This window comes from Erithacus rubecula, assembly GCF_903797595.1.
Source record: "Erithacus rubecula genome assembly, chromosome: 4".
NCBI lineage: Eukaryota > Metazoa > Chordata > Aves > Passeriformes > Muscicapidae > Erithacus > Erithacus rubecula.
In genome coordinates, this window is record NC_136686.1 from 35,460,161 (window position 1) to 35,475,046 (window position 14,886).

The window sequence follows — 14,886 nt, forward strand, 5'->3', positions numbered from 1 at the left end:
CTCCATAGTCATGCTTCCATATTGCATTGACAAGACTGTCTTTTAAAAAGGATGCATTGATACAAAATTCAGAAAATTATTTAATCTAGTCTTAGCTTCACACTGAATTCAACTTATGCATGAGTTGGAAGCTTAAATGTTTTCTTGGATGTGAGCTCAAAACAGTATCTTAAGACATTTCCCTGGTGGAAAATAATCTCCTTAACTGGATAGTGGTGAGTCATCAGGTCTTTGTGCCTTAGGGCTCTGCAAGTGAGGTGAGTAGATATTGCTACAGCACTCAATCATATGAAACCACAGCTGCCTCATCTTTAACCACATGGGGAAAAATCAATACCATTAGCTTCAGTGAAGTTATCCTGTTGACATATTTGACCCTAAAGCCTTACCTAGAATGCACAAGGGTGAGGACTTGTGGACAAAAAAATTACAAAACATTGGAGGACTGAAAATAATTTTTTTCTTTAATCTCTCCCTAGGAGTTGGCTAAATTGTAATAGGTATTGTACAAGTTACTGAGGGAAGTAAATATAGTCCTCTACCTGTTTTTGCTATATGTGTACCTCTGAGCCCTGGGCATGTAGGAACTGAAGCTGTAGGGGCAAGTGGGGTGCACCATACAGACAAGACTTACTTCTTTCACTTTTTTAGCTGTCATTTTCACTCGTCAGGAGTAATAGGATTAAACTAGAACAGGATGTGCTTTAATTTGTATATACCCACATCAAATTATCATCACAGTAGAGGAAGCAGCAGAAATCTCATGGCTTAGCAGGACATCTGAGGCACAACACTTACAAAATATATGACTGAAATGACAGGACTAAAATACCACTCCTTGTTGAAAAATCCCCTTGATCACATTAATTCCCCATTTCCGGCAGAACTCAAGATCGAGTGCTGTCTTCCAACCCAAGCTTTTTCTCACTTATATTGCTGTCAAGCGGACGACCTGCCTGCCTATACGTGAGTGAACAGCCGTGTGGGGGCTGGCAAAGGAAGCTCGTTTGCATATGTACAGCCACACACGCAGTTGCTTCCAGACATCAGGGCCTGCGCACTCCTCCCCATCTCTGTATGAAGGAAATTTCTGCACAAAGGCTCATTTAAAGACAGAGCCAAGCAAGCTCTGTCGATTTCCTTTGCTAACCTGTCCATGCACATACACTGTTACATATTCAGTAACAGGCTCCTGTAGATGGATCACTCGCTGGCTGACACATCTGCCACTGGCTCTCATGGTTGCTCTCCAGGAAGTCTTTTGATCAATTAAACTCAACTTTAGAAAATCACCTTGTTGCAGGGCTGCTTCAGGTTTGGCCTCTTTGCATTGCTCTCTGATACGCATGTAATCAATTGTTGCATCAGCCTGGTCTGAAACACTGCCTGGACTCCAATGCTTATTTCTTATTTCTGTATCAGCCGTGATTTTCATCACGCAGTTTTTGCAAACTGCTTCTTTTACATACGTGTTTCACAGCGCACTGAAGAGGAGGATTACCTGACCCACACATCGTCGAAGTCCTCCAGACAAGCCCAAACTCCTGAGATCGCCTCCTGGGCGCTGCAAGAGCGGGGAGATGCAATCCCCACCGCTCCGCTGCAGCAGGAGCCCCGAGCGCTGCTCCGGCTGGAAGCCGAGCAGGAAATCACCCCCGCCACCCATTCTCGCCCCCTCCCCGAACACCCATGGAACTGGAGATCTCTCTTTCTGCCGGTCCCATTGGGCCCTGCGGCTCCCCGCGGCTATTGCGCGCCCCCGCGCCCCGCGGTGGGTGGCCGCCCATGCGGGCCGTGCTCGCCCCTCGCCTCACCCGCGCCAGGACGGGAGGCAGGTGAGGGCGGCCGCCCGCCCGCCCGCGCGGCGTTGCGCATGCGCAGCGCGCTCCCAGGCATGCTCACTGCCGGGGGCGGGGGGAGCGGGACGCGGTTGGCGGCGGTGCCCGGCTCCTTCGGCTCCTTCGGCTCCCTCGGCTCCCTCGGCTCTCTGCTCTCTCGGCTTCCCTCGGCTCCCCGCGGCTCCCCGCGCTCGGCTGCCCTCGGCTCGCACCATGCGGCGGCGGGCGGCCGCCTGCCTCCGGGCGCTCTGCCTCCTGCTCCACCTCCGCGCCGCAGGTGAGCGGGGGCGGCCGCGGCCGGACGGCGGGGCGGGCGGGACGGCGGTGGGGACCCGCTTGCGCCCGGCGGCGCACCTGTTGTGGCGGGAGGCGGCGGCTGCCCGGTCCGGCGGCGGCCGCCCCGGTCCCGAGCCCGGCAGCCCCGGAGGCGGCGGAGCGCCGTCAGCACCGCGGACAGCGGCGGCCGCGGGCGGGCGAGCCCCGCGCTGCGCGCCCCGCGGAGCGGCCGCGCTCCGGCCCCGGATCGCGGGGAGCTGGCCCGGGGCTACGGCAGCGAGGGGAAATCGGGACTCCCTATGTGCCTTCTTCTTATTTCATTTATTTATTTATTTTTAGATACTGGTGAGGAGGCGTCGCTACTTGTATGTGCTCGTGGCAGCAGTGTTTTTAGAAAGGGAAATTTCAGCTGCGACAGCAGCAGGCATTTCGGCTGTTCGCGGTGCTAATAAATCCTCTCTCTGCTTTGCTGGCAAAACGTGTGCCTCATTCAGAAATGCAGTGAGCGATGAGCGCCCTAGTACGTACATGAGGTTCCACTGCCAGTTTCGTTCCAGTAGTCAGAGCTTATATTTCTGGCATAAATCTCAGGCTTCCTTGAAGCCGTGAAAAGCTGCTCATCGTTCAGAGCCTCCGTTTATCCTGTGCAGACTTCAGCATATATTATCAGAGGAAGGAAGTAAAATCTGGGGTAACTGTATAATTAAATTAAGTTCTCAATTAGTAAAGTTGAAGAGTTTCTTTGTTTTGTCATTTATGACAAGCTTAGCCACTTCTGAAGTAATAAATGGCTTGCAAGTTCCATGGAGTTTAATTAGGAACTACAATTAAATGCACGGATACTGATTCTCTTGTTCTGGGAATGTTGTTTTTAAGATGCAACACGTTTACATTGTCTTACTGCGAAATCATTAAAATGAACTATTGAACTTCATGTCTCTTAATATAGAACTGTATGAACATCCCAAAAATGATCTATTATGAAAATGATTGCTTTTTTTTTACAGTTATCAGGAGAAATAACTTTGTCTCTGTTATTGGTATTTTATTGCCTTGTAATATTAGGCTACACTTCATAAAATTTATGGAGCCTCTTTCCTGTAAATCTATAGTTAGGATGCTCATGCTGTTTTGTGTTATATTCATATGTGCAAGAGATTATTGACTGAAAGATGGGAGCACTTCGTGATCTGTTTCAATAAAAGCCTTAAGCTGCTTTTAAATTGTTCTTTTACAACATGTATTAAATTGAACATCTGTACAAAATTAGAGTACAGCCTCTATTTGACACAACATGCCATCTAATCTCAGTATATCCCCTATTAACAGTGGAATTTACATTAGTTTTGTTTTGCTTCATTCTTCTATCCTGCTAATGGAAACTGGATATATATTCTGCCAGTAAGCTGTTCACTTACCTTACTAAGTTCTACTTGTTTCATTAATTTACTGGGAATGCTTGCAAGGAGATCTTGGTCTTCATTATGCAAACATCTCAAATAATATGAAAAAAAAAAGGGAAAATATATGGTGCTATTTTTGCCTTAGTAATCACGGAAAATAATTATTTTGTGGAAGATGAGGGGGAGGATGTACAGGAGCTGAATTCAACCTTTGCACGATTGGGCACAGTTTGCACTGAGCACAAGAGCTGTGCTTCCACTAAGGTAGGGCTGCATGCAACTTGCTCTTGTTGGAAGTCATTGAGGATGTCACAACAATAAATAACAAAGGAAGCTTAACATGCTAAGATACCTCTGTTTCATCTGATACAAGTACAAAATTTGGTCTTACACAGGCTACTACTCTAGACATCTTTTATGTACAGCCTTGTGAATTATTTACAGTGATTTTGAAGCTTTGGTTCATGTGAAATCACAAGATGCATTCTACTTGCTAGGTCACAAATTATATTCCAAATGTCAATTTTTGTATAATGTGTTGGACATGGCTTGGCTTTTTGTTCTGAGGCTGAATTTCTATGAGATGTGCTTCTAGAGAATGCTGAAGACACTGTCAGTAGATATTAGGAAAATCTCCCTTGATATCAGTTGGTGGTAATAGATTTTAGAGAAAACATAAGTCCACATTTACTTCAGCTAATGACAGCAAAAAGAGTTAATGTGTTTAAGTAGTGCTCGTATAGCAAATCTGGTTTCCTATGGAACTATAACTCTACTACCACTGTAGTAAAATTTTGTACGAAGAAAGGAAATGTTCATGTCAAAAATGTGGTCAGGGATTTTCATGTGCTCACTAAGGTACCATTTTACTGAGTTGACTTAGATACCAATACCAGTATAACATGTCATGTTATCAGAAAATTAAATACGATAGTGCTGTTGGTATGTGCATATACTGCTACCTAAAATAAAACATTTGTGTGTGCATCTCTGAAAACAGAATTAGGCCCTTTTGCTGAGTGCAGCAGGTGAAGTAATCAACCTATATGGAGGTTGCTGTTACAGGAAGATCTAAATTTGTAGCAAGTGATTACAGGTCAGCATGAACCTTCCACTTAGATTATGCATTGCATGAGAGAGTGCACGACAGCGTAGGTTATGCTCTCTTTTAGTATGTATGATCTAATACACATGTTCTTGCAATAAAAACCTAGTGTCTCCCAAGGTGACTAGGAAGCATTGTCTCCTTGTAAAAGAATGGCAGGTAGTAGGAAAAACACAAAGTGGTGCATAAGACTAACTTGTAATTAGAGAACCATTTGAGTTATGCACATTACTCAACTAATTGCCTCTTTCTGTTAATTTTATTTTTAAAAAAATTTTGTTAATAAAATTAAAATATATGATGAATTAAGTATCCAGTTACTGGAGATTTGTGGGGGGAAAAGGTAAATCTGTGATTCTGTGAAATAGACTAGGAAAACCAACCTGACTAGAAAAAACGCACACAGTTAACAGTCATGGTATCAATGCATCACCTGTCTTGCACTAAAAACCTCTCTTTAAGAAAGCATTTTTAGAATTTGCTTTTAGGATTAAAACAGGATAAACAAATCCTAGTCCTGCCAAAGCAAAAAGTTAACAACTGATTATTTGGTCAGGTCATCTAAGTCATGGTCTCTTGAGAAAGGCCTTCCACTAGCTTGCTAAGAGCTTCTATTACTTCATTTTATTAAGACATGCATTGCCAGCCTTAAGTAAATATGAACCAATACTTTCTTGCTAGCCTTTTCAGAAAGGAGGTATGTAGATCCTTGTCTGGACCTCTTGATGGATCCATTCTTCCAGCCCCTCAGCTGGAATCACTTAAACTTCAGAGTAGGAAATAGTGACATTTTATCTTTTTTGAGCAATGCTTATATCAAAACTTATATATTACCACAAACTAACACTCCTTTGGGTAGAATTTGCTAGGTAGAAATATATAATATAAGTATGCTAGACTGGTTCTCACACAGCTCATGGGATGTCCTTACTAAATTCTGCTGAGTTCAGCTTCCTGGTCAAACATGGACTGCGTGATATTCTCATGGTTGGAAATTAATTGAGTACACTGCAGTTTCTACTTAGATGTTGGGCTGGCCTATTTTCTGTAAAATGCACAAGCTCTGTCACAAAAGTTAGAGAATCTGGAGACTGTACTTTTAGGGTCGAGGTGAGGTCTACACAAAATGCATTTGCCATCAGATCCATTTCAGTAACCTCATACTAATGAATGAATAATTCTAGGTTCTAAATACATTTAGAGTGAAAGTGAAGGAGCTATTGATTTAAAAAATGAATAAGGATGCTGCTTCATTACACTAACATAATCTAAATGAAGCTGATTCTTATAATTGCCTTCTTTAAAAACACATTGCTGGTCATGAGTGGGTGTTTTTACTAGAAGAGACTTTTCTGTCTTTTTTTAGTAGGACTCATGGATAATCAGAGGGTAGTCATCTGTCTCTTGAAAGGTTCTGTTGGGCAAAAAACAGTTCTATAATTCAATATCTGACTTCATATTTTTGAGGAAGTATTTAGTTGGAAAAGAGACTCATCATATTTTTTACATAGGAAAATTTTTGCTATTCATAATTTTAAAATACGTTGTCTTCTGAGAGATGAGAGATTTATGTTCAGTCCATCCATTAGGAAATTATCGAGGTTTGTGGTCTTGGAATCTCTGACTAATTCCATTTATTGTATTATAAAGAAGACTGAAACATCTTAGTGAAGGCTGATTTCAGAGTTTTTGAAAGTCCATGAATTGGGCTCTTGGGGGACTATGTCTCTCTAGAAAGAAGCTAATGACATAACTGTGTAGCTCTGTTTGGTGGTGGCCTCTCCTCCACAGGGGTGTAACAACGATTGCTGTGGGGAATTAGATGGAAGCATAGGGCTCTTACTCCATAAAACATAGGCACTGTAGGATTTTCAGCATGGCTTCAGAATAAATACTTGGAGGAGTTAATAAGATCTTCTCAGAAATCATCAGTGGGATTTTTTAAAACAATACTGCTATAAAAGAAAGCCAAAACTTTAGGATTGGAGTTGACTTTCCTTCATACCAGCTATAGATTTCCATGGAGATACAATATATTTCCTTGAAATACTATGTATTTACATCCATTTTATGCAGAGCAGAATTTATCTGCAACCTTCATTGGAAAAATGACAGTAATCACAAAATTAGAAAATTAATGCATTGGTTTCTCGCATCTTCTGGGGAAAAAAAAAATCTGACATGAGTGTATATGGTACATTAGTGCCAAGGCATAAGTATGGCAGAGTGCTTAAGTGCCTTTGGGACCACTAGCTCATCTCTAAATTCACATGAGTAGACCTAGTGAAATCAATGGTCTCTGGTATCTAATTTCAGTATTGACGTATGAGGCCCATGAAATGAGATGCAAAGTGTCTTTTTGAAAAAGATACCACTCATATGCTTAATCCAGATTCACTGTAGCTGGGGATATTTTTGGCCAGGGCAAATTTTTTCCTACAGAAAAGAACAAATTTAGCAAAAATGAATTTGCAGTTGTTTCTATTTTCAGGAGATTGCTCATTAGAAAGGGAAAAAAAATGTTTCCAATCATCTCTTCCCTCCCTCTCTCTCTTCTGTGTATTCCCACCCTTCCACCCTCACCACACATGCACTTGAGTGGTGTGCATGCACTTCCTTATTCTTACAGATACAAACACACACATAAAGAATCATTTCTATACCTGCTCACATACATACATACATTTTTGTACTACTTGATTTTGTCTTTTTGGTCAAAAGTCCTGAACATTGTGTTTAGGGGCAAATCAAAATGTTTTTCTGAATTTTTGCAATTGTCCTATCCTCTTCTTGCTTAGCTCTGGTGTAGTTTATTTGCTCTGAATTTTGATGTATCATGGGTACAGTTCCTCTGCTAGAAAAGGCCTGGCCTTTGGCTACTGGACCTCACTAGGAAAGCACAGAACCCCTCCTATGAAGGAATGTGACCTAATAGTCCTGTAATGGGATGTTGCCATTGATAATAGCAAAGCTGTAAGTTTTGCCCTGATTTTACAAGGCCTTATGATTGGGATTTGACATATTTAATATTAAATCTGACTTTTGCTCATTGCTAGTAATTTTTTTACTTATCTCAAGCACACTTGTTTGGGACAGCTGCTCTGTCCAAACTTTGACATGCGTGTTTTGCTTGGGTTAGCTCTGACAGCAGTTTTTTCTACTTAAGCAAACATTTATATCTGTTTTAATATTTTCTTTTTTTTTCTGGTGTATGCTACAACTATAGTCTACACAGGAGCAGTAACCAAGGCTTGGTAGAACAGCAGACATGGAATGTCTCCTTAGAGGAGTGCAGGTGTGGGAGGATAAGAGATGGGGCACAATCTTGGCACTGAGGACTCCATGCTATAAAAAGATCAGTAAAAGGGAAAAAATGGAAACCTGGAGCTTGAGAAAACTGGTTTTAGGCATTAATGAAGAGAACAAAAAGATAGTATCTAACATACATATGTAGCACTGTTTACAGTAAGTTCAAATATAACTTGGAACTGCAGACCAGCTGAAGAAAGAGTAAGTATAAATGCATGTTAGAAAATGCAAGTATATGTAGCTTCTTAAGAGGAAGGAAGAAGAGAGGAGAGGAAGAAAAATTGATCAGCATGAAGACCATATCCCTCTTGATGGAGGACTCCAGGTGCTGACAACTCCTTTTAACAATGCCCATCACCAGTGGGAAACAATTGAATTGATGACCCAGAGAAGCATGGAGTTAGAGTAAGACCAGGTAAAAGGATAGGCAATTTAATTGTACTCTTCCTACAATTGTGACTTTTTCTGTATTACTTGTTTTTCTGTAAAAGATGGATCTAGATTAACAATGCTTCTTGAATTAGTTTGATAAGATTTTCACTGTGCTAACAATAAACTCATGGCTTCACTTACATGTTTGAGGTGTGCTTCATCTTTGTTTATAAACAAGATTTTGAAAGTAACAGAGGGATTCATCTACCTGAAGGAGGCTGTGAGAAGCTATACAGCAGCATGCTTGACCATTAGGTTTAGCAGCCTACTTTGAGAAAAGAATAGCTTCATTTGTATTGCTCTAACAGGTTTTGGCTAAAGACAAAGCCGTGGTGTGAAGACTTGTGTTTTGGAATTGATTTCTGAATAATGGGAACAGTCACATCCTTCATGTCCTTCTGTTATTTATGCAAAATTGTTTCCTAGATGAATTCTTGTGTCAATCCAAAACTTAATGTATTACCAAAGCAGCAAGTAGTTTGTATTTTTTTCTGGTGTACCTCAAAAAAGCACTTTTGAAAGTATATTCAGTGTCCAACTAATGTTCAAGTAATATTTTAGCCGCTGTTTTAACTGCATTTTATTGGCAATAATTTTTGGTGCACCATGCTCAAGTTCAACAGTTTATGTTTGGCTAAAAGTGCATAACTTTATCCAAATGAGATTTGGTGATTGATGTACTACTTTGCTAGATGGTACAGATGCAAAGCATATTGCCTCCAGACATATTTTGTTTTCATTTTTGCTTTCAACATAATTTAAAACCTGTATATTTTCCACTAGATATGTTGATTCCTTTTAATATGTTTGTTGGTTTGTTTGGGTTTTTTCTTGTTTATTTTTCTTTTCCCTTGGTAATGTAGATGAAATAGGGATAAAACAATAGATTTGTGTCTTTTGAAGGCAAAGCCAAAGGAAGGCCTTGTTGTATGCACCAGAAGAGACAACTTTCACAGCCCAGAACAGATGGAAGTCTTCTAAATCTATAGCAGTGTTTATGCTATGCTAGATTTACCAACAGTTGGAATTTCCCTCAGTATCATTGCCATTGTAACTCCTGAGAGTTAGAGCCGTGTTCATAAATGGCCAGCATGATAATAAGCATTTTGACATTTAAGCTTTTTTTTTTTTTTCTCCTTCCTGTGGGTCAGCACATCCTTGGCCCTTGTACAAGCAAGAGGGAGCTGCAAACTCTACACTGAATGGAATCTGTTTCTATCTCAATGTTCTGAAAAGAGGCAGAGAATGAATCTCCCAGCTGTGGGAACTTTGGTGTTATTGGAGAGGATCATTGGTGTGCATAAGTACATTGACCTGCATCTCAGAGTGACTAGGTAGCTGCTCAAGAGATAATAAACCATGGTCCAAGAGATGGTAAAGCCAAGCCTGTCCAGTCTGGGGCTGATTTACAGGTTTGAAGGAAGTTTGTATGGGACAAAGAGCTTCTTTCAGAGTGGTGAGCCAAACAGAAAGGAAAAAACCATGGGGAGCTCAGAGTACAAAATTTAATTACCAAAATTTGGTAAGTATTTTTGTGACTGGAAATGAGAAATTACTTGACAAAAGCATTAAGAACTGTAACTCAAATTTCATTTAAATTCAATTTATTTTTGAAAGCAATCCATCAAGTTTCAGCATGTTTTTCCCTTATGAAATGAGTCTACATTTTATGCTTTTTTCCCCTTCAATTTCCAGCTTTTAGCATAAAAACCTCAAGTGGTGTAATATACCAAGTTATTTTTAACTATAAAAAGACTTCTGTGTTATTATAGTGCTAGAGTATTAAGTGTGATTATTAAGTAGCATTATGTGTTTAAACTATATGCACTAGGTGTCTATATTCATGTGTGCATTTTACTTACTAGTCAGATGCAGCGCAGCACTTTTGTCAGTGGATTTGAGGTGGCTGCACTGCTTACAAGTAGCAAATATACAGATATGTCTCATTATAGAAAAATGGGACTGTTCAGGAGCATAACTTATTACCAAATTTGTTCAGATTAAGATTAATAACAAGACAAGAAACTACCTCAAGTTGTTTTTCCAGACACACATCATTACTTTAGACACCATTATCATGGCCCTATCAGGTTTATGTTATGTCCCACTGGGGCTTTTTCAGTCAAATAAATGTCTGGTTTCTGGCTGTAGAGGATGTTAAGTGGGAGGCACCCAGCTCGAGTGGCTTTTGTGCTGTTGTATCATGATAAAATGACTTAAAGGAACCAGAGGACTGAGACTCTGCTATGGGAAACCTGGGGCCAAGCTGGCAAGGGAAACTTGTCTGACTGAGAGTAGGGTGAGTAGGGAGTCAAATCATCATTTTCTTAACAAGATGTGAGATAAAATACCTGTAAAGCTCTGATAGTTTTATGTTTAAAAACATTAAAACCATGCTGATGTGTTACTGGCTCATTAACAGATCTTGACTATCTTGAAGTTTTTATCTGTCTGTTTTAGCAAAAGTGAAGGTATTTGGGAATTGGGAGGGAGTCTAACAATTTTCTAGCAGGTTGATTTGTGATAAAATGTCAACTGTCTGAAACTATACAGAGTCAAGACAGTCTACAGAAATCCTGGGTTTTCCTCTATCATGCAGAGGCCAACTGGAACAGTCAAAAGTGCCCACAACATCCAGAACATCAGATTTGCTATTTATTATAGGCTTTCCTTTCTGCATATATAGTGCAACTCTGTAGTGTGACAGGCTCAGAAGCATGTGCTATCTAGTATTCTTGTGATTTATCCATCTGTTTTCATGAGGAAATATTATGCTTCCCATATACAGGGATTATGTGTATATTTTATATGGAATTCTACTGTCCCATTCTCCATCAATCTTCTGTAGATTAGATTTTTTTTCTCTTTTTAGTTTATGACAGAAATAGTTTTATCTTGTGTGTTTATACAGACATCTAAGAAGATCAAGTGAATGCATATTTTGAACCCTTAAGCAGAACAGTTGAATTCTGCAGAACAGGGAATTTCATAGGGATTTATCCAACTTTCCTTTCAGGAGGATAGCAAATGTTGGCAATGGTAGAAATACTGAAACTAGTACAAATAGTGAAGATGTTCAGATTTAGAAAGCATGCATTCTATATCACCCTCGAGCTTCTTGTTGCACTTTAATAGATGTAGTGTCATACTTGGTAGAGGTTCTAGAAGCACAGCTCCAGGTATTGGAAATGCAACTAAATCTGTACAGGAGCAGCTAAATTACAGAAGGGGCTTACAGTGAATGAACATGGAAGCAAGATCAAGACAGGCATTCTTGTTAAAAAAAATAAAAATCTAAGGAAAAGCAGCAGCATTGAGGAGCTGCAAGGAAGGAAAAAATAACTTATAGGTAAGGAACAGAGGAAGAAATAGCAATATTCATCAGGAGCTGAAATCTAATAAAAAGTCACTACATCATACAGACAGAAGAACTGGAGAGTGGAATGAGCACTTCAAATCAGTACAAGTCAAAGAGCAGCTTCTCTTACTAAAGGGAGTTGGAATGGTTATTCCATGAGATGATCTGCATGATGAAAGGACTAGATGTTTTCTAGAGGCAAAAGTACATATGAACCTGCTGCTCAGAGAAGTTCTGATGTGGGTTTGAAATTAACCATTAATTATTGTTCATTTTGGAACTAATAAAATTTCCCTTCACGTGAAGATAGCTACATTTAGCTGAGAAATAAGTGAGACTCAGCTTTTTTGGTTTTGGATAGAGGAAATAGCATGGAATCACATCTAATCTGCTCTCAGTATTGAGGCAGAATAAACTATAATTCTTTGTAAATACACTTGAGGGGAGACAATTTTAGGAGAAGGAATAAAATTATTATGGATAATAGCAGTACTGGGTGAATATTTCAAGTGAGTCATAAATAACTCTACATCCTGAAGCAGAGTTCAAACAGGGTAGTGTGAAGAGAATATCAGAACATAATTTTGGATAAAGTTTGCTAAGGAAATGGAAGAGAAACCTCTAGGAATTACATTATTTGAGCCTTTTCCTAAACCATATTTATTGAATTTTTCTGTATGTTGGGATATCTGAAGCTTAAAAGGCACCAAAATCAGTTCTTCACAGCTTCTGACAGTTTCCCTGGTGGCCAGAGAGAAGCATATTCTTTTTTTTGTAGAAGTACAGAGTTTGATATAGGAATCCCAGTCTTCTCTCCCTTTAAGGTTGGAGAATGGAAATATTTAATGGTGTTATGTAGCAGAAACACTGGTATTTTTAATTACTTAATTCTCCATGTGTCTGGTTGGTAACTAATTGCTTATGTTTGCAGCTGAAGTCTGGAGGATCAGGAAGGAATATATTACCACTTCATCAATTGAGAGGAAGTTTAGCTTTCCCTGTAGTATCAAGGATGGCCCATTTGTGAGGCATCCATGGCAGTCTGGGAACCAAAGTCTGGGAGTGATTAGGGCCTTACACACAGTCTTTTAAGTTTAGTGAAGTTTTTCACATGGGGCACTGTGGATGCTTGTAACTTAAGATACTGGGCCTGTGTCGAGTTCTCAGATAACCAAATTCAGTGTAGCAATTTTCTTAGAACATATCTGAACATCTTACTGCTTAGCTGATGGAAAAAGTTTTGTGTGGGTATAAAGTGTAATGTTATGTAATTAGACTTTTACTTTTTCATTGCTACAGGTTAAACAATATATTTTGTTGTCCATCTTAAAAATCTACAATGGACCTTGTATGGCTGCAGGGACTGATGTTACTGATGTGATATCTAGCTTTCTAATGGAAGGAAGTCTGGGATTTAGAAGCAAATGGTGATTCTTCTGTTAAAAAGTACTGAGATTCAAGGAGAAGTGAGCTTTTTGGGTAGTTCCTTAACTATTTTTTATAGCAAAAATATTCAGGAAAGAATTTTGGCTGGTATTTAATTGTAATTTTTTTTTGTTTCATTCAGTGAAAACAATGAAATAACAGGGAAAGTTGGGATATTGATGTGGATAGCACATGAAATAGAAAGAATGCAAGGAGAACCATAGTTGGTTTGATTCCCTCAAAAACAATGAAATGGGAATGAAGGAGGCAAAGAGGACACACCAAATGTGTTGGTGGTTACTTTCCTTTGTCTTACCTATGATCAGTTTTGAAATACTGGTTTTCTGTGAAGGAGACATGAAAATAAATCCAGCAAATAGATGAATGTGAAAAGTTGGTGACAATGAGAAGTGCTGATGCTTCTTTATTTTTTTTTTTTTTTTTTTGCCACTGACACAACTCTCTAAATTGCTAGTTAAGACCAGCCCTCAGGATTTTATCAATGAAGCCAACACCCACAAAGCTTAATAGGAACCCAGCAAGTTTAACAAGTTTTAAAATTCAGCTGTCTTTAGGACTATACTCTGCAGTTTCGCTTTTATTTTCTCCTGCTTTCAGACATCTTCCCAAGCAAAACCTGACAAGAGTTGAAAACGTGTGACCTCAGTGGTCATCTAGGAGATTATGCTTGTTTCAGCCTTTTGAAAGAGTAGTCTTAGATTCAGCATTTTACTTTATAATAGAGGATCTGTGTTCTGTCTCTTTACTATTGATTTTCTGTTCATGTATGTTATAAATTGCTTCATTGCCCACTGACAGGCACCCACTTATTCCAGAGAATGCATTTCTCAATGATGCAAAGCAATACTATAGCACAGATAAGGTATTGTACTTGATTTCCTAACTGAAATTTCATGAGGAAATTAGGTCAACAGAATGTAATTACCTACACTGAAACCTCCTAAGGGCACTGGGTAGAGCTGTGCAAATGACTGATTATTTTGATTTGCTTACAGAAGCAAAAAAAGTCAGAGGAAAAATTCAGTTTGAATAGAACAAAATGATTTCTTGTTCATCCTGAATTGAAATGTTGTTGGTGCTAAGCTGGTCCTTGTAGCTCATTATGAGAATTAAAATAACATTGATTTAAATTTTTTTAACTAAAAATCAGCTCTCAAATTTAACACTGCCATTAAGTCCAGCAGCATCTGAAGAGGAAATTCCAGGCTGATCAGAGTGAGCTCTCTGGATTCCCTTCTCTCATAACACAAAGTCCCTTTCCTACCACACTGGGTTTCTTCGAGTTATTTTCTGAAGGTGACTAATGCAGCTTCAGTTACATTTTATCTGTGAGGCAGCTGATCCTTGCCTATTTTTCTGGTCAGATAGAGACTTACAGACTGGGAGCTGAACTGCAGCTATTCTGTTCAGCATAAAGGCACCGAAGATTCACTATTTTTCATCCATTAAAAAAAAAAAAAAAGGAAAACAAAACTGAAAACCAAATTAAAATTTAGTCTTAGTTCCTCTTATAAAGACATCATCAGGAAATATTTTGTCTTTCAAAAGAGAACTTATTTTTTACTAATATATAATTAGTTAAACACATGTAATTACAGAATTGCAGAATGGCTGTGGGTGGAAGGGACCAGTGATCCAACCTCCCTGCTCAAGCAGGGTCATCTGAGAGCACATTGCACAGGATTTTATCCAGGCTGTTCTTGAGTATCTCCAGTGAAG

The 14,886-nt window shown here is 39.5% G+C and overlaps 1 protein-coding gene across 4 annotated transcripts in view; it reads left to right on the forward strand.

Moving 5' to 3' along the window:
- The first annotated feature begins 1,906 nt into the window (after positions 1-1,906).
- Positions 1,907-14,886, forward strand: part of PTPRR (protein tyrosine phosphatase receptor type R) — a 135,465-nt gene continuing 122,485 nt past the window's right edge. Inside the window, exons 1-2 of one of the 4 annotated variants that reach the window (XM_079303346.1) lie at positions 9,717-9,885; positions 13,021-13,200. In XM_079303346.1, coding sequence (XP_079159472.1) covers positions 13,146-13,200 — 55 coding nt within the window. In that variant the 5' untranslated portion in view covers positions 9,717-9,885; positions 13,021-13,145. Of the gene's footprint in view, positions 2,116-9,716; positions 9,886-13,020; positions 13,201-14,886 lie in introns of those variants that run through there. The other 3 variants (XM_079303348.1, XM_079303345.1, XM_079303347.1) reach the window with 3 other exon arrangements.